Raw genomic sequence first — 21,880 nt, 5'->3', positions numbered from 1 at the left:
ACAATAGACAAAGATTCTCTTGCCCCTTGACACCTTGAAATATCATTGTGTGCTTCTAAATAGGTCAATAATTAAGTCTGGCACAGACTGTCTGGATGTTGCACAGTTCTCCTCTAACTCACCTCTCCAGACTTTTAAACATCTTACTTGGTTGGAGAGATAGATGGATATTTGTGTGATGGCTGCCAAGCCTGCACTTTGAGTTTCTAAAGCAGTCACAGTTCATTTGTTTATAAGGTATCCGCTCATTTAGGAAAGAATGCATAAACGCAGCCTAATGATAGGCATGACAGGACCATTTGTAACAAATGTCTTTAATCTGATTTGAACTTAAAAATATGAGGTTCAGGTGTTTGATGTACTGAGACTTGCGACCATGAAAATAACTTTTTGGCTTCTTTGCGAAATAGTTTTTTAATGTTTTTGCAAACAAAGGAAATGAGTTTTTAGTTGGTCTGTTTGTTGGTTAAAGATAGAATCTGGTCTACAAAGATCACATATATTTTTTTTAAAATGCAGCCTTTTATCTGTAGGAAAGTCAGATGGGGCTGATGGAACTGCCATGTTATAAAGACTATTCCCAGCTTTCACATCAAAGTACTACACAAAAATCTGTATAGTATTAGTATGCTCTGTGTGGATATATATATATATATATATAAAAATCCCAGCTCGCCCCTATGGGTGGTCTATTTTGCCCTCCAAGCTCGGGTCCTCTACCAGAGGCCTGGGAGCAGTATCTTAGCTGTTCCCAGGATTGCCCTCTTCTGGACAGAGATCTCGGATGTTGTTCCAGGAATCTGCTGGAGCCACTCTCGCAGTTTGGGGGTCACTGCCCCGAGTGTTCCGATTACCACGGGGACCACTGCTACCTTCATCTTCCACATCCTTTCCAGCTCCTCTCTGAGCCCTTGGTATTTGTCAAGCTTCTCGTGTTCCTTCTTCCTGATGTTCCCGTCACTTGGTATTGCAACGTCTATCATCACAAACTTCTTCCTTTGTTTGTCCACCACTACGATGTCCGGTTGGTTAGCCACCACAAGTTTGTCTGTCTGCATCTGGAAGTCCCATAGGATCTTAGCTGTGTTGTTCTCAGCCACCCTTGGGGGGCGTGTCCCATTTTGACCTCTGGACTTCCAGGTCATACTCGGCACAGATGTTCCTGTATACTATGCCGGCCATTTGGTTATGATGTTCCATGTATGCCCTGCCTGCTAGCATCTTGCACCCTGTTGTTATGTGCTGGATTGTCTCAGGGGCATCTCTGCACAGCCTGCACCTGGGGTATTGCCTGGTGTGGTACACTCCAGCCTCTATTGATCTTGTACTTAGAGCTTGCTCTTGTGCTGCCATGATTAGTGCCTCTGTGCTGTCTGTCAGTCCAGCCTTGTCCAGCCATTGGTAGGATTTCTCTATATCAGCCACTTCTTCTATCTGCCGGTGGTACATGCCCTGCAGAGGCCTGTGCTTCCATGATGGTTCCTGTTCTTCCTCCTCTTCTTTCTCGGGTTTCTGCTGCCTGAGGTACTCACTAAGCACATGATCCTTTGTGGCCATCTTCCTGAAGTATTCATGGATCTTCGTTGTTTCATCTAGGATAGTGGTTCTGACACTCACTAGTCCTCGGCCACCTTCCTCCCACTTAGTGTACAGTCTCAGGGTGCTGGATTTGGGGGTGAAACCCTCCATGCATGGTAAGGGGCTTTCTTGTCTTAACATCAGTGGCTTCCATCTCCTCCTTTGGCCAGCTTATTATCCCAGCAGGGTATCTGACAACTGGCAGGGCATAGGTGTTGATAGCCCGGAACTTGTTCTTCCCATTCAGCTGACTCTTCAGGACTTGCCTTACTCTCTGCAGGTACTCAGAGGTTGCCTGGGGACCCTTACTGGAAGTACGCCCTGGTCAGGATTCAAACCCACAACCTCCTGCTACAAATATATATATATATATATATATATATATATATATATATATATATATATATATATATATATATATATATATATATATTTTTTTTTTTGTATGATGGCACAAAATTTTCCTTCCATGTGATCTTCCTGTGACCTGCTCTTCACAGGAAGGTCACCACCAGCTCCACATTTTTATTCTAGAGCAGCTATGCATGAATCACAGTGAAGGCCCCTCAGTTCATCCACTGTCTGAAATAAGCCGCTTTAGCTCCTTACAGTTTGAGCTAACTCTCTTCTGATTGGCAGCTCCGCAAAAACAGAAGGTTTGAATACAACAGCTTGATGGGGCTGACATTAGCATATTAGGGATATCTTCCCCCACTGACATCATACAGACCCAAGATTAAGAAATTGTCTCAGTCTGAGTGTTTAAAGCAGTCTGAAGCCTCAGCTTTCAGCTCACAGGGATTACTTGTGGACATGTTGACATCATTATTTGAAACTTTGTTTCAATATGAGCATCCACCATTTTAACAGTATATACATATATGGAAAAAAATAAATAAGGAAAAACACATTAGATTCACTTTTAAGAGACTTGTTTAAGAGTTCATCTTCTCCCTGTGAGTTATTCATGAATTCATTCCACAGGCTGCAAGTGTCTGTATGGAGTTATAATGTGTTGATGAATCTGAGAGAAGACATTCAGAGGAAACAATGTGAATTTCATTTTCAGTACTGGCTCAGAGTGCATTCAAAATTATTTATTTATTTAGCCAGCACCAATATAATCTTCACACATTCCACCACTCAGCATATTTGCCACCATGCAACTTTGTCTGCTTTCTATTTCATAGACTGGATGAGATCCAGCAGGGATAGCAGAGGCAAGAAGTACAGGGGAACCCATCAGGACTTCCAGTGAAAATGATGCAGACACACGCAGGAAGATGAAGTTTTCATTAAGCGCTCCAGTGGGATCAGTTTATCACAACTTAAAAATAGTACATTATAAAACAAATTTTCTTTGTTACTTAGTCTTTAAATAAGGATCACATTGTGATGTTCACTTTGTAGGTCTGTACTTTTACACTGAGCAGAGTATCTGCTGAACTTTGTTGCGCTAACACTGTGATCCCGATCAAGCCTGCAGCTCATACCTTTGCTAATCTAGTATGAAGTTAAATGACAAAACTCGAGAAGCTTATAAAGCCAGAGCAACTTCATATGGGACAACATGCATAATATTTTAGTCTGCATCTGTATGATTTGCTGAGTGCTGCAAACTTCACAGACAAGTGCAGACTAACGTTCACAACTAGGAATCAGCTAGTCTTCACTTTTACTTCTCTTTCTCAATCATACTTGGTGCAGTCTTAATGATTGCGCACATACTTTCACATTGATGCTATCCTGTTATTCCCTCACCATAAGCACTAATTAATCTGATCATGTCACACTTATTTCTGTTGTTTCAACATGAATGTAAGTCAAAAGAAATTATACAGAGTGGTGTTTATTTAACAAAAAAGTTCATCAAAAAGAACATCAATTTAATAAACAAAAAGATTTTACAAGAACCCATTAGATGGTTTTTTGGATTTAAATACTTTAAGCATTTGGGGCTACAGTGACCTGTTATCATCTAACCCTTCCCTCTGTGGCACATCTGAATCTGAACAAATCAAACACTCCTTGCAAATATAATAATGGACAGATTTTATTACAGAAATGTGGTTCAACAGAGACAAAAAAAAAAATTCAAAGCTCTTTTGGAAAACAAACACATACGACAAACATTTAGTTAAAAGGAAGCTACTTTTTACAATGTTTGGAGGATAAACCAAAAGACTTGTAAATCATTTGTTCTGCCTCTTGTCAAATAGGATCCCAGTGGCAAGAGAACAAAAAGTTCTGTTTCAAAGAAGGTGTGTCACGTGACACCGATGAATGTGGCCACTTTATTTGTATTTTGTGTGGAATTGCAGGTGTTTAAAATGTGACAGAAATTTAATGCACATCAAGAAAAAAAAAAACCTACAGTCTGACCTTCTCCATTTGCTTTTAAACACACAGTAGGAGGTGAAGTGCCTGTCTTTTTGCCCTCAAATATGTTGGATGCCAACACCATCAGAGCATAAAGTCATGATGAGCAGATAATTTTCTCACATAACATCAAATGAAAAATGTACAAAAACTTCACTGAGTCAAAATCTGAGCAGAGATGACAGTCGGCTTAAGCACCAGCTCTGGATGGCACATCAGTTTTGGATCTTGAGAATGCTCCTCTTCTCCAAATCGTTCATCTCTTTGAGAATCAAAGCAACGTTGTAGCGAAGCTCCTGGAATTTAGACACAGGTACCTGGAAAAGACAACAGATCATGTGGCACACCCACAACATATAACCACACCAGCTTCCACAGCTGTTTACTGGGTGTGCCTCTAATATTAAAAAAAAATATGTTAACTCTAAGAGCTCTTAAGAACACAGATTTCTACCTACATGGTGTAGATAGACTCCTTTCAAAAACACTGTGTTGTAAACTAATACTTAAGCCCAGAGTTTCATTTGCTGCCTTCCTATTTTCTGTCCTTGTCATCCCTATGTTAAAGTTTCAAGCTGTGTGTGAGTCACCATCTGTTTGCAGCTGCACTGGAAGAAGAAACAAGTGCTAATTAAAAGAGAGGGCTGAAGGAGGAAGAAGCCATCTCTTCTGTTTGTTATTTATCTTCTCTTCACTTCCTGAGAAGCGCATGACAGGTGGAGATGAAGTACATCTATCGAGAGAATCTGCACATCGAATATTGTTGCTGCTAATCTTCTAATTCTGCTGTAATCTGATTATGTAACCGCTGCACTGAGTACACGGCACATCCGTCATAGGTGTCCTTGTCCCTGCTTCCATCCGTCCGCATTGGTAGTCTACTTTGAAAAGAGTTTTTGGAGCATGGCGCCCCCTGCTGAATAAGATGTATTATTGCATTGTACAGTGGCAGTGAGGCTACTATAAAATACAACTCTTATAATTTTATTTTTAAATTTCAAAAGTCACACTTTTACAGTTCTATGAAAGGAGATCAGACTTATTTCTACTGTAGTTTTATGTAATAACTTCGTGTGAACTGATTAAAAAAAACAAAATAATACAAAATACAAACACAACAGTTCTCCTGTATCTAACAACACAACATTTGTAACAAGGACAAACATGCTGATTAACATGGAACCAGCACTCAAAATGTATCAAGGGCACTTGGTCAAGGATGGGTTGTAGGTTAGACTGCAGTTAATAAATGTTACTTCCTCTTTAATCTTATTACGCAACAACTGAAACAGACCTACATTAGCCCACTGGATGGATTAACCTACTAGCTTACAACCCACTTGTTTAACACTCAGGCTATGATAATCCACGAATAACTACTACAGTGGACAACTATCATCAGTACAACTAATCCATACGATATTTACAGGTTTTTAAAAAGAAAATCATTAAAGGGGAGCTTCTAAGCTGATTTCCAGGTAATAGTTTTATACATGAACTCTACTCGTCATGGTCCCTGGGTTTTGAGACATCTTTGTATTGTGATTCCTGGTTTCTTTCTTTGTCTCTGTATTTTATCCTTGATGTTCCCTGCGTTAAGTCTCTCCTCCATATTGTTCATCTTCTGTCTCTGTCAAGTTCACGTGTCTTAGTCCTGGTCTCTGTGTTTGTTACTTCCTGTCTTACTTTGAAAGTCTCTAGTCTCTTCTATTTTGTATTTAGTTCTACTTCCCTGGTCTCGTCTTCAGTAATTAGTGCTCCCCTTTCAGGCCACCCTCTCTTTAAGCCAATAATCTTCTGGCTGGCTGCCCCTCTGATACACAAGGTTTCAGCAGCAGGTGGATGGGGCTCCCGTGCGCACAGCCAGAACCGTGTAGCTGAGATGACCATATTAAGGATATCCTCTCTCACTGAAATCATTAAGAGACAAAAGGTTTCACAGGGCTCTCTGCAGTGCCTTGTAAAACTAAATACATCCCATGATTCAGTAGCTTGTAGAATCACCTTTAGGAGCAATAACCTGAAGTAATAACAGTCTGACTTTATCACATTGTTAGGATTTTGGCCCATTCTTCTTTACAGCATTGCTTCAATTCACTGAGGTTTGCAGGCATTCGTTTACGTGCAGCTCTCTTAAGGTCTCGTCACAGCATTTCAATCAGGTTGAGGTCTGGACTCTGACTGGGTCATTGCAACACCTTGATTCTTTTATTTTTCAGCCATTCTGTTGCAGATTTACTAGTATAGAAACATTTACATGCATTTTAAAGGCATTGCATTGCTGGTTGGGGCAAAAAATGCTAAACTGTGGTTTTATGTACAAAATTTGGCCTGTTAATCTATACTTTGGTACTGGTAGCAAAATAGAAGCATTAAAAAACTAAACTGAGGATGTAATGTGCGTACAATCAGGAACAAGTAACTTGTTTAAATACCTCAAAGCGGTGAAACCTCCCATCTGAAAGTTTCATCTGCATGAGAACAGAAGGCTGCAGGGCTCGGGCTAAAGAGCTGTTTAGATACAAAAGGACAAAGACTTCAGTATTACATAAAGTCTAAAATTACACTCCTTAACCATTTTGAAAACTAAGAATTCAAAATGGGTGCAGTAGTATTTTGTTTTTTGGTAATCTTTCACTAAAAGCTTCTTCCTGAGCTATTTCTGTATTGCAAGCAAGAGATGATGGCTCAGAAGATCTCTGGACTGATATACTATAGTTTGAAGAGATATTGTTCCGGGAAAGCTTTAAAACACTATGTTAGCAGTAGTTACAATTTAATATAGATTCTTTGGACAGCTTACAGATGTAAACAGCATTGGCAATCCTTCTGGCCATCAGTATCTTACCTTGTAGAAATGGCAACATCCACTCTCCATTTCAGTTCTTGTAGTGTGGGAAGATGAGGATCATTCTGAGAGGCGGTCGCTTCTAGAGCTGCACGGCTGAGAACACAAACAGCACAGAAACCAGTACCTGAGTGTAGCACTGCTTTGATATACAGATTCTGGACATGCCTTTGTAGGTTTGTTTATTTTGCTTTGGAACCGAAAGAATAAGATCGCGAATACAAGCGGCAGAAATGAGTTTCCTTTGAAGGGTGGCTGGCCTCTCCCTTAGAGATAAGGTGAGGAGTGCAGCCATCCGGGAGGGGCTCAGAGTAGAGCCGCTGCTCCTCCACATCGAAAGGAGCCAGTGGCTCGGCCATCTGATTAGGATGCCTCCTGGCCGCCTCTTGGGTGAGGTGTTCCGGGCATGTCCCACCGGGAGGAGGCCCCGTGGTAGACCCAGGACACGCTGGAGAGATTATATCTCTCGGCTGGCCTGGGAACGCCTTGGGGTCCCTCCGGATGAGTTGGAGGAGGTGGCTGGGGAGAGGGAAGCCTGGGCTTCTCTGCTTAGGCTCCTGCCCCCGCGACCCGGCCCCGGATAAGCGGAAGAGAATGGATAGATGCTTTGGGGTTTTTTTTTTGTTTTTTTGTTTTTTGTTTTTTTTTTGGGGGGGGGGGGTGTAAATGTCAAATGTATACATTTTGATCAACATACCGATTTCCAAAAACCACACTGGAAAAATCTGTGATGAAGTCTTCTGGTATTCTAATGAAAAAACATAAAGATAACCATTTCAGGATCTGGGAGGAAAGCAGGATCAGTTATAAGGAGGAATAATAATGAATGAAAACAGTGAGAGGTGTGGGGAAATGATAATTTCTCTCACCTTAGGTCCCTCAGATCATCCTTAAAGGTCTAATCAATGCCCCCGTTAGGCACAACAGAAGAAGAATGGAGACGTTAGTTAGGCTGAATGTTTAAGGATATATCACTCCCAGTGGTTTAACATAAGCTCACCTCCTGTTTAAGTATCGCTGTGGGGATGCGGATGGCCTCAGACAGCAATCTGTGCATCCCAGCTACGATGTGACAGAGCTTCTCCTGCGGGATGACACTGCTCTCTGCTATGGACTTCATCACCTCTGTGCAGTCCTTTCCCTCCAGGGCACCGACCACAGCTGCACAGGGAATCATTCACAGGCACGTTAAATTCACTTACGCACTGGCTTCAACTGCCAACACCTGGTCTGAATGTCTACAGAAGTATCCTATCGCGACACCCCGGGACGCCGAGGTCACCAGTCTCCTGCACACAGTTATTGGTCCTGTGTCCACACTAAACTTCAGTTTTATGTCTATGTATTTGAATAGACATGCTATATTACGAATACTGAGCTCTTCCCACAGAACAGGGTTCTGTGTTATTTACCTTTCAGTATTTTTCGGAACAGCTCTTGGTCCACATCCTTCAAGTTTTTTGACAGTGATTCGACTTCCGGTGGTATTCTGCCTCCCAGAAAGCTAGAGTCCTTTATATGGCTGGAAGACATGTCTTAGTGTTTACTAACATGCAGAAATAACAGATAGAAAGACAATAAATTTATGTCAGAGAGACGTTTGTGCTGCTAGCTTTGTGTTTATGCCACAGCTTCCGCCTTCATGTCACATGACTCTCGTTCCGTGGAGTCTCGCGATGAGAGCTCGTCGTTTAAGAGAAAAAGGATTTGCAAATGGAGGTGGCAGGAGTAGTCTCTTTTTGAACGACTAAAAGGTGGGCTTTTAATATTGATAGCTTCCTAATTATAGCTTAGCCTGATTCATATACCGTTTACACATGTCACATGTTGGAAAACGTAAGTTTACGGTCGTTTTGTATGTTGGTAAACGCTACGTGGATGTTTCGGAGGATTAGCGACGAGCTAAGGATGTTAGCTTGTGATGTCAGAGGTTTATGTTTGCGTTTTCCAAACACGATGCTGTTTATGTAAGTGGTACTCAAACATGCAGCCAGCTTCATTAAAGCCTTTATAAGTGTGTGTGCACTGACTTTTAACATGTGTCGTTGAGTTGCTCTGCGTCGAACCGATGCCAAATAACAGCCTACAATTAGGAGCTGCGTGTTTAACACGCATGACGAATATAAACAATCATAGTAGATGGCCTAACTACTTTTAGTAGTTGAAGTCACATGGTAGATATTACTGCTTAGTGGTGTTTGGATGACTGCAGATTTTCGCTGTCAGTGACTGTGTGCGACTTATTTAGCATCTCAACAAAGACGAACAAAAGTGCAGAAAATCGTTTTCCTTCAACTTGTGGTTTAATTGTTCTGCTATACCGGTGTATAAAGTGTGGTAAGTGTAGCCTACCCTTACCAAACTTCGCATACTATTATGTGAAGTTTTTCATGTGACAACAAACAGGGTTAATACAGTGCGACAGGCGATGCTCTTGTTTGCATATGTTTCAGTAAATCGCTGCACCTATTTTCCATTTTCCTTGGCAGAATATAAAGAAATGATGGCTGTCTCAAGACTTTTGCACAACACTGGTCATAAACTAAATATCTGTAAAATTGGCCTAAAAATTGCAAACATGGTCTCTATCTTGCCTGATGTGTTCAAACATTTGTGTGTCCCTGTATTTTTTGTGGAACACAGATTTTTTTTTTTCTCCTGTAAACCATATAGCAAAGAAGTGTTTTAACTTTGGGCTTTTGGCCAGCATCTTGTTTGTTGTGTAAACAGAAGCATCAGCTTTTGTGTTCAAACCTTATTAAGGTTAACACATGTATAGACTGTACAGTCCAGTATAATAATCTTGGAAATTATACACACACCATAGGTATTTATTTAAACCTGTAGAAAGGTGTGTTGAAAAATAGTCTTGCCTATTTATTACTCTCCTCCTTAATTTCAGGTACAGATTTGCCATGTCTGAATCTCTGTATGAGAAGTTTTTGGCCCCGGAGGAGCCTTTCCCTCTCCTCTCCCAAAGAGCCAACCTGAGTGATGTGGGAACCCTGGATGTCAGCGATTTTGGCTGTCAGCTATCATCGTGTCACAGGACGGATCCTCTGCACCGCTTTCACAGTAACAGGCAAGTACAGAGTGAGTGTGTATTTGTATGTGCATGTCAACTGTTTGTGCGGTAAGCTGATTTTCAGAAGGGATTTTCCAAGATAATTTTCTTTATTTTAATAATTGCACATTTATTCAAAATGGAACAATTTTTTGTAGTAAAATATCCAGGGTGAAGGTTGCAAATAAATATATCTGTACTGTGTTAGTATTCCAGAGTTATGCAACATAATTGTTGATCTACAGTTGCTGATCAAAAACTACCTATAATCATGTCAGTGTTTGTGTCACATGTCCCGAGAATGTATATTTTATAGTATGTACACAAGAACAGATTTATTGTGAATTTGGCTCAAAATGCAGATTGAGTGTAGAGAGTAGGAGAGAATCAAATTGATATAAACAGCTAGCAGAAAGGCAGCCTAGTTAAGCTGCGCTGAAGCAGAGACTAACACACGCCCAGTGCTTCTCTGTTAGGCTGTAAATTGTCCCTTAAAGGTTACACAGTTCATAGTTATCCCTTAGGATTATATTTTCCCAGAGCTCTGACCTGTGTCCATATGATCAAAGCTAATAAGAACGTTAGCCATGCTAGGTGCCAATATGGTTGTCCTATTCCTGTGGTGACATTCTTATTTGAAGTGTTTGACCAAGACAGCAGATTCAGTTCCTTAACCCAAGAGCTATCTGACAGCAGCTTAAGTGCTGAAACAGTTTAAATCGAGCCTACAGGTTCACTGTGACTTTTGTTGGGCAGATTGCATTTTGCTGCTGACAGTCCACAGTATTACATTTGGCATTTGATGCTCTGCTTAGCACTGACCCAGGGAGAAATGAGCAGCAAGGGGACAGGACTGTGGATGGGGGTGGGGCTTTTGCTGTGGTGGCTCCCAAATAGTGGAATTTCTTGCCGTTATACATTAGACAGGTCATTGGCCATTTCTGAATCCACGGCTTGAAACTGCAAGATTATTTAATTATCACATAGCACTGGCTCTAAGATGCCAGAGATTCAAAAATGTGTAGTAGCAGTATTTTATTCTCTTAATTTGAAGGCACAGAAAAAGTCCAAATGTTCTGTAATCCTCCCCAAATCCTACATCTGTGCTTAAGCATACTTTCCTTTTGTATACTTAGAAAGAGAAAAACTTCCAGAAATCACTTGTAAATTGTATTTTGTCATCCTTTCTCTGTTCTCCCCAGGTGGAACCTTACTTCCTGTGGGACCAGTGTTGCCAGCTCAGAGTGCAGCGAGGAGCTCTTTTCCTCTGTGTCTGTGGGGGATCAGGATGACTGCTACTCTCTTCTGGATGACCAAGAACTAACATCACTGGATTTGTTTCCTGAAGGCAGCGTTTGCAGCGACGTCTCCTCCTCTATCAGCACATATTGGGACTGGTCTGACAGTGAATTTGAGTGGCAGGTAGGTTGTTAACTGGTCTGATTTTTTTTTTTTTTTTTTTAAATACTAAGTGTTTATGTTTAATAGGTACTGTTAGTCACTTGGTTCCTTTATCTGTGGGACTGGATAATGGTGTTTCTAAAGAATGCTTTGTTGTTGTTTCCTAATGTAATTGTTTCCATTGCTGTTTTCCAGTTACCAGGAAGTGACATTGCCAGTGGCAGTGATGTTCTCTCTGACATAATTCCAAGTGTGCCAAGTTCACCGTGTTTGTTTTCCAAGAGGAAGCCAAAGCCCCACCCTCATCGCAACCTGGATGAACTGCCTTGGAGTGCCATGACCAACGATGAACAAGTAAACAAAACATCTTTCTGTGCAGAGTGCTCAGAATTACCAGCAGTAAAGCTACTTAGCCATGTGTTTCTTTTGTTTTGTTTTTGTTATTTTGTTCTGTTTTTGGGGTTTTTTTGTGTGTGTGTGTCGTGGGGGGTCTTATTTTCTTTTCTTACCCGTAATAAATTTTGCTGTACATGCAATTAAACTTCTGTGTGTTTTCCACTTCTAGGTAGAGTACATTGAGTACCTGAGCCGGAAGGTCAGCACTGAGATGGGCCTGAGAGAGCAGCTCGATATCATCAAGATCATTGATCCCTGTGCTCAGATCTCTCCCACTGACAGCGAGTTCATCATCGAGCTCAACTGCCTCACTGATGAGAAGCTCAAACAGGTAAGCGGCAACTGTTATCTTTGTAGTTGTTGCATATTGAGGAGCAGTGCTGTGGAGAGTTGTTCAGAAACTTCTCTTTAATGGATCTGTGTGATGTCATCAGGTGCGTAACTACATCAGGGAGCACAGCCCCAGACAACGAGCCAGTAGCATCAGGGAGGGCTGGAAGAGGAGCAGCCACAGCAGCGCCAGTACAGGCGGTGTCAGTGGAGCCAGCAGCAGTAATGCCAGCATGGTCAGCTCTGCCAGCTCCTCTACTGGGTCTACAGCTTCCAACTCTGTAGCAGGTAAGATGCTGCCTGGATGGACAGTAACATAGCACCACCAGAGGAGTCTGCAGTGATGTTATTTCCGGCTCCAGTTGTTTAAACAGTAACAGAAAGTTTCAGTTTTGACAAGATAAAATTGCTCAGCTTACCTTCAGTTGCTTTTTGAACTTAATGTTTCTCACAGTGTCTCCGTCTTGTGTTCCAGGGGGTACAGCCTCCGCCTGTAGTGGGAGCAGTGTAGCCAACATTAGCAGAGCTCACAGCGATGGCAATCTTTCCAGTGCTGCGGAACGCATACGAGACTCTAAAGTAAGAAAGATGAGCGTGTGTATGTGAAAATGGAAACGCTCTATTTTCGTGGTCAGTATTGCGCTGTAAAGTAGTATTACCTAAAATATCTCTGACACGGGGGTCAACAGTTGCAGTTTTTATTTTTCTTATTCTCTACAGAAGAACATTTGGCAATGTGTTAATAAGTGTTACACCTTCTCTGCCCTTGGAACTGAGTGAGAGTTTCCCACAAATGAACACTTGTTTGGAAGCCTTTCTTGTTCTTATAATAGGCTACCACATTGTTATCAGCTCTAGGCACCATTTCTCTTTCCCCTGTCTGCCTCTCCTGCTGTGCTGCATGCAGTGCTCCACCCCTCACACACACAGTATGGCAGCAGAGGAGACAAACTGTGTGAAAATTATTGTGACCATAGATTAGAGGTGGGCAATTAATTTTCCCAAGGGGCTACGTGAGAAACTGGGGCTGTTGTGGAGGACTATGCAGATAAACTGAACACAATTCTGGTTAATATTAATTTGATCTCTTTATAGGCTTATTGATGCAGCCCTCCACAACAGTCCCTGTTTCTCATATGGCCCCTTTGAAAAATGAATTGCCCACCCCTGCCTTAGAGATTCTCACACTGCCCAGAAGTGAAAGGGTAGGGTGAGGAGGACCGGAATGAGCTTTATCTCTAGATTAAGTATATCTGCCACTGTGTATGGAGTACACTTGAGCCTTTTCAGACTAATTGAATTATACAGTTATTTGTAGCATATTAAATAACTGAACCTTTTTTTATTTTAAACTGCAATCATAACAACAGATCTTGAGCCCTTTTTTTGGCATATGTGAGAGAGGAGGCTTCACATCCAGCTCAGTCTGCTTGTAGCTGACAGATGCTGGAGCTGGTGAAGCAGCAGCTGGATGTTCACACTTAGTGTTAAACACAACAGTTGTCAGAATGTCCTACCACAGTTTGGCTCACTGGTACTTGATTATATTGTTGGTTGTTGAGCTGTGAAATGCAAACTGCTGCAAAGTTTAAACTCGACTGCGTGGTTCAGCAAAATGCTGCCACACTGGTGCCGTCTGGTCAGATATAGATATAGACCAAACCGTGGACTCGGAGGCAGATTTTTTTCAGAGTATCATTACTAAGCGCTCTCTCCTTACGTACGGTCTCTTCCAGAAACGTTCGAAGCAGCGGAAGCTTCAGCAGAAAGCCCTCCGCAAGCGACAGCTCAAAGAGCAGCGGCAGGCCCGCAAGGAGCGGCTGAGCGGCCTGTTTCTGAATGAGGAGGTGCTGTCGCTACGGGTGACTGAGGAGGACGATCACGGAGACGACCTGGACATACTGATGTGACACCAGTGAATCAATCAGTGCTCCCTCTACGCCTGCTTTCACTCCACCTAGCAACTAGCATAGAGCTTATAGACTGCGCTAATCCACATCACCGCATGCGTTAGCTCTGCATATGCTAATATGCTTAGAATGCTTTTTGTGAGGGCAGTGCGATGGCCAGTAATAGCTTCTTGCAGCGTTTAACTTAGCTTGACATATTGTTTGCTTATACTCGTGTGACTTGCCAGTGTGTAAATTGCTACGTGCTGCAATCACTGCTGCTCCAGTCAAAGGTAGTAATGATAAAACGCTGCTAATGCTTTAATAGCTTCAGTCTAGCCTGCTAACAGCCAGAGGCTAATGCTGCAGCCCCGTAGAAGTTTGCTGATACAAATGAATACACACTACTAATGATGTTTATGGCATCTTAATGCAGTTAATAAGAGGTTTGCTTATAGATGCTGTAAGAGCATATGTTCATTACTACTAATATAACCGCCACAGACAGAAGGACAGATCAGACGAGGGAGGCGGAGTTTGGTTACATTCTGTGTCACTGGGAGAGATGGCAAAGGCTTTATTGCTTATACCACCACAGAGGGAACTAGGTACAAGCTGATGGTTTGGCAGTGATTTGATAATCTGCAGGATGAATTAGCCTCATCAAATTTAAAGTGCTCACACTGTAGTCTTTTACAGACTCCTAATTTTAGTTTGATTTTCAACTAGAAAAAGCTTTAATGTTCAAAAACACGATTTTCCTCATACAGCAGCACCTCTCACCCTCTGAAATGCTGTTTTTAGATCCTGACTCTTTAAGGCGCCCCCTGTGGCATTTCTCACATTACCATTTAGACTGAAGGTCGACAGGCTGGCGACCTGTCCAGGGTGTACCCCACTTCTCACCCTATGACTCTGATAGGCTCTAGCCCCCCTGTGACCCTGAAAAGGATAAGTGTAAGAAAATGGGTGGATGGAAAGTTTGGCATTACATAGTGAACCAGATATGTAACTGGAGTAAAGCTTGGACTGTAAACCGAGCAGCAGCGTCTCTGTGACAGAGTATCTAAATTTTTTGTGGACTTTGGGCTTCCTAAGTTTGCTTACATTCTACATGCACACCAAGACAGATAACAGGCTAAAGGATACAGAGAAACCCTTCGATAATCTGGGCACTTCAACGTGACTGTAAGTTTACTGTAAATATAGTCACACTCATACTGAAACTGCACATCGATAAGCTGATTGTGTTAACTTCAGGAGAAAACGATGATGTCAGTGTGATACCTGGCGCGAGCTGGTCTGTCCTCCTCTCTGCTGAGCTTTGTGGTCCCATTTCACTTTTAAGGCTTAGAGGGAGCACTGAAACACTGCATGTTTCACTCGTCACCCACACTGAATCCCTGTGTGGACCAGTAACTAACAACTTGCATCACTGTTTGCAGACACTTGTTAAAATAGCTTATGTGTGTTGTAAATAAGCGATCAATACCATCATATTTACTGCTTGTTTTCAAAATTTTCTTGGTGATAAAGGTTTAAGGGTTTTTTGTTTTTTTTTGTTTTTTTTTCTTTTGGGTGTGTATATAAATGATGAACATAGCAAACTAACCGGTCATTGTAGCTTAAATGCGTTTCCTTCTAATATTTTGAATCATATTTTGATGTGTTCAGTTGTGTTTTCATCACTTGTATTTGGTCTTTTTTTTTTTTTTTTTTTTTTGTCTTGAACTCCTGCTTGAATGATTTGACGCCCCATCATAGGTTTCAGTGATTTGAGCATTGTGGACGTTTTATAGGTTTTTAAAGATCACACTTTGCTCAGTGGCTTTCGGCACTATACACTTCTATACTTCAGCTTCTTATTTGAATCATCAGCTCAGTTTCCAGAGATGGGCTCACTTGGCTCTGAAGATGATTCAGATCCACAACAAAGTGCTGATGAAACAGGACAGCTTTCTGCGGAGCTGCCGTGATGTTTTCTTATTTGCTCACTTTCTTTCTTTGTGGGTTTTTTTTGTGGTGTTTTTCTTGTTTTGTTTTGGTTTTTTTTTCTTTTCTTTTTAACTTTAGGAAACACTTTTTTTCCACAGCTTCTCGGCTGTAACGTGATGAACCACTACAGTTATTGGCCTCAGAGCTGACTGTCGTTTCTAATACTTCATGTGGACTGAGCTGTAGCTCTTGTTTCAGTCTAGTGTATAAAATAATTATTTACAGCAGTTATGTTGGGGGGGGGAACAGCTTTGTGTATTCTGTAGCAATTAATTAGTAAAACTCTATTTTGAAAAATGACATAATTTTGAAAAAAAATAAGTGTGATGCAACAGAGACGTCTGCAGGTAAGATGCCGTAAAGTGCTGAAAATGCACGGTGTTAAACATACTTTTATAAAAGCTGGGTCTGTGTACAAAGGATGTTTTGAAAGGGAATCCCACTGCAGTGTTATTGAGGTAAAAACAAACAGTGGTGTTACATGCATTAACTCCTTACAGAGGATTATGAAAGCAGTGTTGCCTGGCCTTGTTGCTGAGTGACAGGAAGGGCTGCAGGGAGACTGTGCAAGTCCACTCAGTGGTTCCTGTACCTTGTGAACTTGGGAAATAAACATTAAGTGTTGCATCCTAAAGGTTTTTCTACATGTGTGATTATTTTTGACTTGATAGACTACAAGATGACAAAGTTTAAAAGTCACCTGAGTAGAAGTCACCTGTGCAGTGATGTTAAAGTATGAATACTTGCAAACACCTGATGTATTACACTTGTATTTTGCCCATCTGGCATTTGTCAGTCAGTCAGCTGCTAGTAACTGTTCACAACTCAAACAGGTCAGACCTCCGTGATTTTTTTTTTTTTTTATACAGCTCCACTTTAGTGTGAGCCAGAGCTGCAGAGTAGAAATCCTTTTCTCCAACCTGGTTTCAGTGTGTCGTGACTGCACACAAACTGTTGTGTAATGACGACAAGAAGGATAATCCCTACTATACACACTGTCACACAAATGCAAGAGCAGTTTGACTGTTGCAGCAGCTCTGCACATATCCTTACATAATGCTAATGCACTGTCCAAACTTAAAGCTCCACTCACCATTTAAACACAACCCACCCAAGTGTCACATGATTTGGAGTCTAAAAGAAGGGTCATAAAATCCACAAATATAAAACTTTAATGATTTCTGTTTTGTTTTTTCTAAACAATATGCTGAATGTCAAGTATTCAGCCTGGTGGTTTGGACATCGTTTTACCAAGAGCAGGTGTCTGTTCACTTCTGAGGTGCATGTGCAATTTCCAACATACCAAATGTGAGGCAGACACTAATGCTGAGAGGATGTCTGAAATTTTGATTTTATATATATATATATATATATATATATATATATATATATATATATATATATATATATATATATATATACACACACACACACATATACACATACAGGGATTGGACAATGAAACTGAAACACCTGGTTTTAGACCACAATAATTTATTAGTATGGTGTAGGGCCTCCTTTTGCGGCCAATACAGCGTCAATTCGTCTTGGGAATGACATATACAAGTCCTGCACAGTGGTCAGAGGGATTTTAAGCCATTCTTCTTGCAGGATAGTGGCCAGGTCACGACGTGATGCTGGTGGAGGAAAACGTTTCCTGACTCGCTCCTCCAAAACACCCCAAAGTGGCTCAATAATATTTAGATCTGGTGACTGTGCAGGCCATGGGAGATATTCAACTTCACTTTCATGTTCATCAAACCAATCTTTCACCAGTCTTGCTGTGTGTATTGGTGCATTGTCATCCTGATACACGGCACCGCCTTCAGGATACAATGTTTGAACCATTGGATGCACATGGTCCTCCAGAATGGTTTGGTAGTCCGTGGCAGTGACGCGCCCATCTAGCACAAGAATCAAGAATCAAGAATGCCTTTATTAGTCCCACAAATGGGGAAATTGCAGTTGGGCCAATTGCACAAGTATTGGGCCAAGGGAATGCCATGATATGGCAGCCCAAACCATCACTGATCCACCCCCATGCTTCACTCTGGGCATGCAACAGTCTGGGTGGTACGCTTCTTTGGGGCTTCTCCACACCGTAACTCTCCCGGATGTGGGGAAAACAGTAAAGGTGGACTCATCAGAGAACAATACATGTTTCACATTGTCCACAGCCCAAGATTTGCGCTCCTTGCACCATTGAAACCGACGTTTGGCATTGGCACGAGTGACCAAAGGTTTGGCTATAGCAGCCCGGCCGTGTATATTGACCCTGTGGAGCTCCCGATGGACAGTTTTGGTGGAAACAGGAGAGTTGAGGTGCACATTTAATTCTGCCGTGATTTGGGTTTTATGTTTTTTGGATACAATCCGGGTTAGCACCCGAACATCCCTTTCAGACAGCTTCCTCTTGCGTCCACAGTTAATCCTGTTGGATGTGGTTCGTCCTTCTTGGTGGTATGCTGACATTACCCTGGATACCGTGGCTCTTGATACATCAGAAAGACTTGCTGTCTTGGTCACAAATGTGCCAGCAAGACATGCACCAACAATTTGTCCTCTTTTGAACTCTGGTATGTCACCCATAATGTTGTGTGCATTGCAATATTTTGAGCAAAACTGTGCTCTTACCCTGCTAATTGAACCTTCACACTCTGCTCTTACTGGTGCAATGTGCAATTAATGAAGATTGGCCACCAGGCTGGTCCAATTTAGCCATGAAACCTCCCACACTAAACTGACAGCTGTTTCAGTTTCATTGTCCAACCCCTGTGTGTGTGTGTGTATATATATGTGTATATATATATATATATATATATATATATATATATATAAATAAACTTGAATGGACTGGTTCTTATACCTGAACACTCAATGCACATTATATAACAGGTCTTCATTCACCCAAGCACTTTTTTCTAAACCTAAGTGCTTTCTGTCTAACATTCACACGCATCAGAGAGCAACTTCAGCATCTTGCCCAAGGATACTTTGGCATGCAGAATGGAACAGCCAGGGATCAAACCACCAACCTTCCAATTATCAGATGACCTGCTCTACTACCTGAGCCACAGCCACTAAACCTTTAACCCCTCTGCAGGTTAAGCTAAGGCTAAAGTCCATCTTTATGATCTTATGCAATAGTCTTTGTGCACTTGTGTATTCCCTTTTTCTGTCACAGCTGCTGCTAATAATCGTCTTTGGGTTTTAGTCATTCTGCATCCCTCGATTAATATGCCTACATATATACTCCCAACCCCGCCGCAACCCTGAAAATGATAAGCGGAAGAGAATGGATGGATGGATATGCTGAGTATGGAGCTGAGTCTTTGAGCATTGTCAATTCATTATACTTTAAGTATAATGAGGATAATTGACCTACGGTTTTTAAAACTGAGGTATTCAATTAAAACACACAAGAACAAATAACAGAAAAAACAAACAACAACAACAAGCAGTTGAGTTGGTTGAGATTTGGGACTGTAGGGGGCAGCAGTATGCGCAGGAGCGGGGAAAAAAATCACAACAAAGAAGAACAGAGCGGATGTGACGTAATAGTGTTTACACTATACCGTTGACTAGCAAGGAAGTGTCCGTTAACGAAGCTAATTTATGGGACTTTGGTTTGTAATTAGATGTTTATACGCATAGTTTGGTGGTAGTTTACGCAATTTTCATGGGTGCTCCCGGGGTTTTAGGGAACGAGCCCGACTCTATAGACTACTCGGTGCACGAAGCGTGGAACGAGGCCACTAATGTCTACCTGCTGGTGATCCTGGTCAGCTTCGGCCTGCTCATGTACGCCAGAAAGTAAGGACACTGTGTATCTACTCCTCACTCTGTTACCGAGATTAGAACACACCGCTGTGTGGCTCAAGTCACACGCAAATAATTAAAGAAAATAATTAGTTTAGTGTCAAATCCTTCAAACGTAGCGTGTTACTGTATGCTTAGTGCTCATGTTCTCTTAATCGTATGCGGAAAATGGGCACAAACTGACGCTGTTTGTTTATGTACGCTTCAGAAATAAGAGGAAGATCATGCGCATCTTCGCTCTGCCTCCTACTGCGGGTACCAGCCCGGAGCCCAACTTCTACGACAGCCTGCAGAAGGTCCGCCTGAGGCAGCAGCTGGAGATGTACTCTCTGGGTGAGGATGAAACGAGATTAGCTCCGGAGAGAAAGCAAAGCCCGCATGTGGGCTGCTCTGGATTTACAGTACTGAGCAAAAGTCATGAGCCACTCCTCATTTCCTTTTATTTTTGCTAGGAAAATGGGAAATAAGTGCGACAGGATGTTGAAACGTGCAAACATGAGTGGAAATACAGTATATAAAGCAAAACAGACAAACAAAAAACAGAGTTTGTACAAGACTAACGAACTTGAAAGTGAATGTTTGGTAGATAGTAAATGGATCAGCTTTTTTTCTTTTTTTTTGTGACAGGCTACTAGTAACAAAGATACCTAAAGATGCCATTTAAAACTGGTTCTTTACTAAGTTGTCTCTTATGCATTGGCAGAACACTGGTTCGTCCCTTGAGTTAGGTATCTTTTTTTATGCATGAATTATTCATAGGTCAGTGTTAAGTCGCTTAAACAAACCCTCCGGCTGTCTCCTGTCTCACCTTCTAGCCAGGAAGTTTGAACAACAGCAACAGCAGCAGCAGCAGCAACAACAGGGCCAATCAGACAGTGTGCAGCTCTCCATGGAATGAGAACAGGAGGCCCCAACTTCAAGCTTCTTCTGCCCATGGATATGAATGGACTTGTATGGCTGTAATGATCAGTTTGTGCAAAAGAATCTGCACCCATCCTTGCTGCTTCATCCACCATCTCTCATTTGTGATATTTGAGCAGATACGCAGCTGGATGGGTAGGTGGGAAAAGGATGCTTTTCTAAAGCTGGCAGCTAGCAGGTGTGCTGTCTCACACAGCAAGTGACACTAACCTGGTGCAGAGAGCTAAAGCTGGAAATGCAGCATTTGTCACAAAATGATTTTCATTATGGCACAAGGGGAATAAAAATCTTGGCTTTAGAACAAATCTTTTATTTCTAACACAGGCTGTGGGTGTTTTATTCCATTATTTTGTTAGATGTGTAAAGATGAGGGCTTACTGCAAGAGAAAAAATTCCTAAATGTGAAGATGAAGGCACATAAATATGAAGTTAGACCGTAGATAGATTATTTATGAATGCATCATCTAAGTCTTTGTGGGCTTTGATTTTAAATGGCTACTTTAGTCCCAGTATGTAGAAGAGTTTTCCTTTCTAGCACTGAGCTTAAGGCAGCACTCTGCAGATTCACAGCACCTGTTAAAGTCCTGGTCTTGTAAAAAATTTTACATTTTGAAGGGGACCTATTATGAACTTTGGACTCTACTATAGTCTGTTTGTGTTATTCTCAGGTTAAAAAAAAACAAACGTATTTATCTTAAACAGGTTGTTGGTGCTGCTCCTTAGTTCATCCAGTGAAATAAGTTTAAGCCAGCTTTCTTCTGATTGGCTGCCCCTCACAAACTAAAAGTAGCTGGTGGGTAGAGCTTTGGTACGCAGCCAGATATTGTGTGCCTGAGACCGAGACATCATAAGAAAGAAATGGCATTCAAGGAATCCTGAAGAAGCCTAATATGACTACATTAGGAATATGTGCTCTGACACAGAGGGTTTAAAGCAGTCTGAAGCCTTTTAGCTCAAAGTGACAGCTAGTACATATGCCAAGCTAATTATTTGAAACTTTTTAATATGAGCATCCTAAAACAAAAAGTGTAATAGGTCCCCTTTAACTATTTTGAAGTTGAGTTCACCATTATAATTTTGTGGCAGCAAAATTTCACAGTCATCACTATAATAAAATAATTATTTGTTGATGAATTAAAGTCTGGAATGAGTTGGAATATCACTGCTGCACTGACCTTTGATCTTTGTTTATAAAATAACATGTTAATAAATGTATTAAAAAGTTTTTCTGTTGTAAAAGTTCATATTCTGTAAGAAAAA

At 41.5% G+C, this 21,880-nt stretch overlaps 3 protein-coding genes across 4 annotated transcripts; 2 read left to right on the top strand and 1 right to left on the bottom strand.

Annotated features, from left to right (window-relative positions):
* Positions 1-3,413: 3,413 nt before the first annotated feature.
* commd5 (COMM domain containing 5) lies at positions 3,414-8,462 on the bottom strand. Its single transcript, XM_030738686.1, has 7 exons — positions 8,218-8,462; positions 7,806-7,966; positions 7,675-7,703; positions 7,503-7,553; positions 6,806-6,901; positions 6,393-6,468; positions 3,414-4,274 (listed from the first exon to the last, which is right to left on the bottom strand). The coding sequence occupies exons 1-7, from the start codon at positions 8,336-8,338 to the stop codon at positions 4,173-4,175; spliced, it is 636 nt and encodes a 211-aa protein (XP_030594546.1). The 5' UTR covers positions 8,339-8,462; the 3' UTR covers positions 3,414-4,172.
* fam199x (family with sequence similarity 199, X-linked) lies at positions 8,448-20,032 on the top strand. Of its 2 annotated transcripts, XR_004020440.1 has the most exons (9): positions 8,448-8,559; positions 9,708-9,887; positions 11,072-11,291; positions 11,466-11,624; positions 11,836-11,997; positions 12,101-12,284; positions 12,472-12,575; positions 13,733-15,073; positions 19,908-20,032. XR_004020440.1 is itself a non-coding variant. In XM_030738685.1 (8 exons), exons 2-8 carry the CDS (start codon positions 9,721-9,723, stop codon positions 13,904-13,906), a joined length of 1,170 nt encoding a protein of 389 aa, XP_030594545.1. In that variant the 5' UTR covers positions 8,448-8,559; positions 9,708-9,720; the 3' UTR covers positions 13,907-16,514. The 2 variants fall into 2 exon arrangements, 1 of the variants encoding a protein (XP_030594545.1); XM_030738685.1 differs by lacking the exon at positions 19,908-20,032 and having other exon boundaries at positions 13,733-16,514.
* smim19 (small integral membrane protein 19) lies at positions 19,430-21,819 on the top strand. The gene is made up of 3 exons (XM_030738687.1): positions 19,430-19,693; positions 19,908-20,032; positions 20,515-21,819. The coding sequence occupies exons 1-3, from the start codon at positions 19,560-19,562 to the stop codon at positions 20,595-20,597; spliced, it is 342 nt and encodes a 113-aa protein (XP_030594547.1). The 5' UTR covers positions 19,430-19,559; the 3' UTR covers positions 20,598-21,819.
* Positions 21,820-21,880: the final 61 nt, after the last annotated feature.

This window comes from Archocentrus centrarchus, chromosome 10 (genome assembly GCF_007364275.1).
Source record: "Archocentrus centrarchus isolate MPI-CPG fArcCen1 chromosome 10, fArcCen1, whole genome shotgun sequence".
Lineage (NCBI taxonomy): Eukaryota > Metazoa > Chordata > Actinopteri > Cichliformes > Cichlidae > Archocentrus > Archocentrus centrarchus.
The sequence above is the reverse complement of the archived record's forward strand: the minus strand, read 5'-3'. Positions and strand labels throughout refer to the sequence as shown.

Excerpts from the sequence above, each read along its gene's own strand:
- commd5 (XM_030738686.1), bottom strand. The coding sequence starts at position 8,338 with ATGTCTTCCAGCCATATAAAGGACTCTAGCTTTCTGGGAGGCAGAATA. Across the intron at positions 7,704-7,805 it reads CAGCGATACTTAAACAGGAG|ACCTTTAAGGATGATCTGAG; the intron begins GTGAGCTTATGT and ends GGCATTGATTAG. Across the intron at positions 4,275-6,392 it reads GGAGGTTTCACCGCTTTGAG|GTACCTGTGTCTAAATTCCA; the intron begins GTATTTAAACAA and ends TGTCTTTTCCAG.
- fam199x (XM_030738685.1), top strand. The coding sequence starts at position 9,721 with ATGTCTGAATCTCTGTATGAGAAGTTTTTGGCCCCGGAGGAGCCTTTC. Across the intron at positions 11,625-11,835 it reads CCATGACCAACGATGAACAA|GTAGAGTACATTGAGTACCT; the intron begins GTAAACAAAACA and ends TTCCACTTCTAG. Across the intron at positions 11,998-12,100 it reads CTGATGAGAAGCTCAAACAG|GTGCGTAACTACATCAGGGA; the intron begins GTAAGCGGCAAC and ends TGATGTCATCAG.
- smim19 (XM_030738687.1), top strand. The coding sequence starts at position 19,560 with ATGGGTGCTCCCGGGGTTTTAGGGAACGAGCCCGACTCTATAGACTAC. Across the intron at positions 19,694-19,907 it reads CTGCTCATGTACGCCAGAAA|AAATAAGAGGAAGATCATGC; the intron begins GTAAGGACACTG and ends TGTACGCTTCAG. Across the intron at positions 20,033-20,514 it reads GCTGGAGATGTACTCTCTGG|CCAGGAAGTTTGAACAACAG; the intron begins GTGAGGATGAAA and ends CTCACCTTCTAG.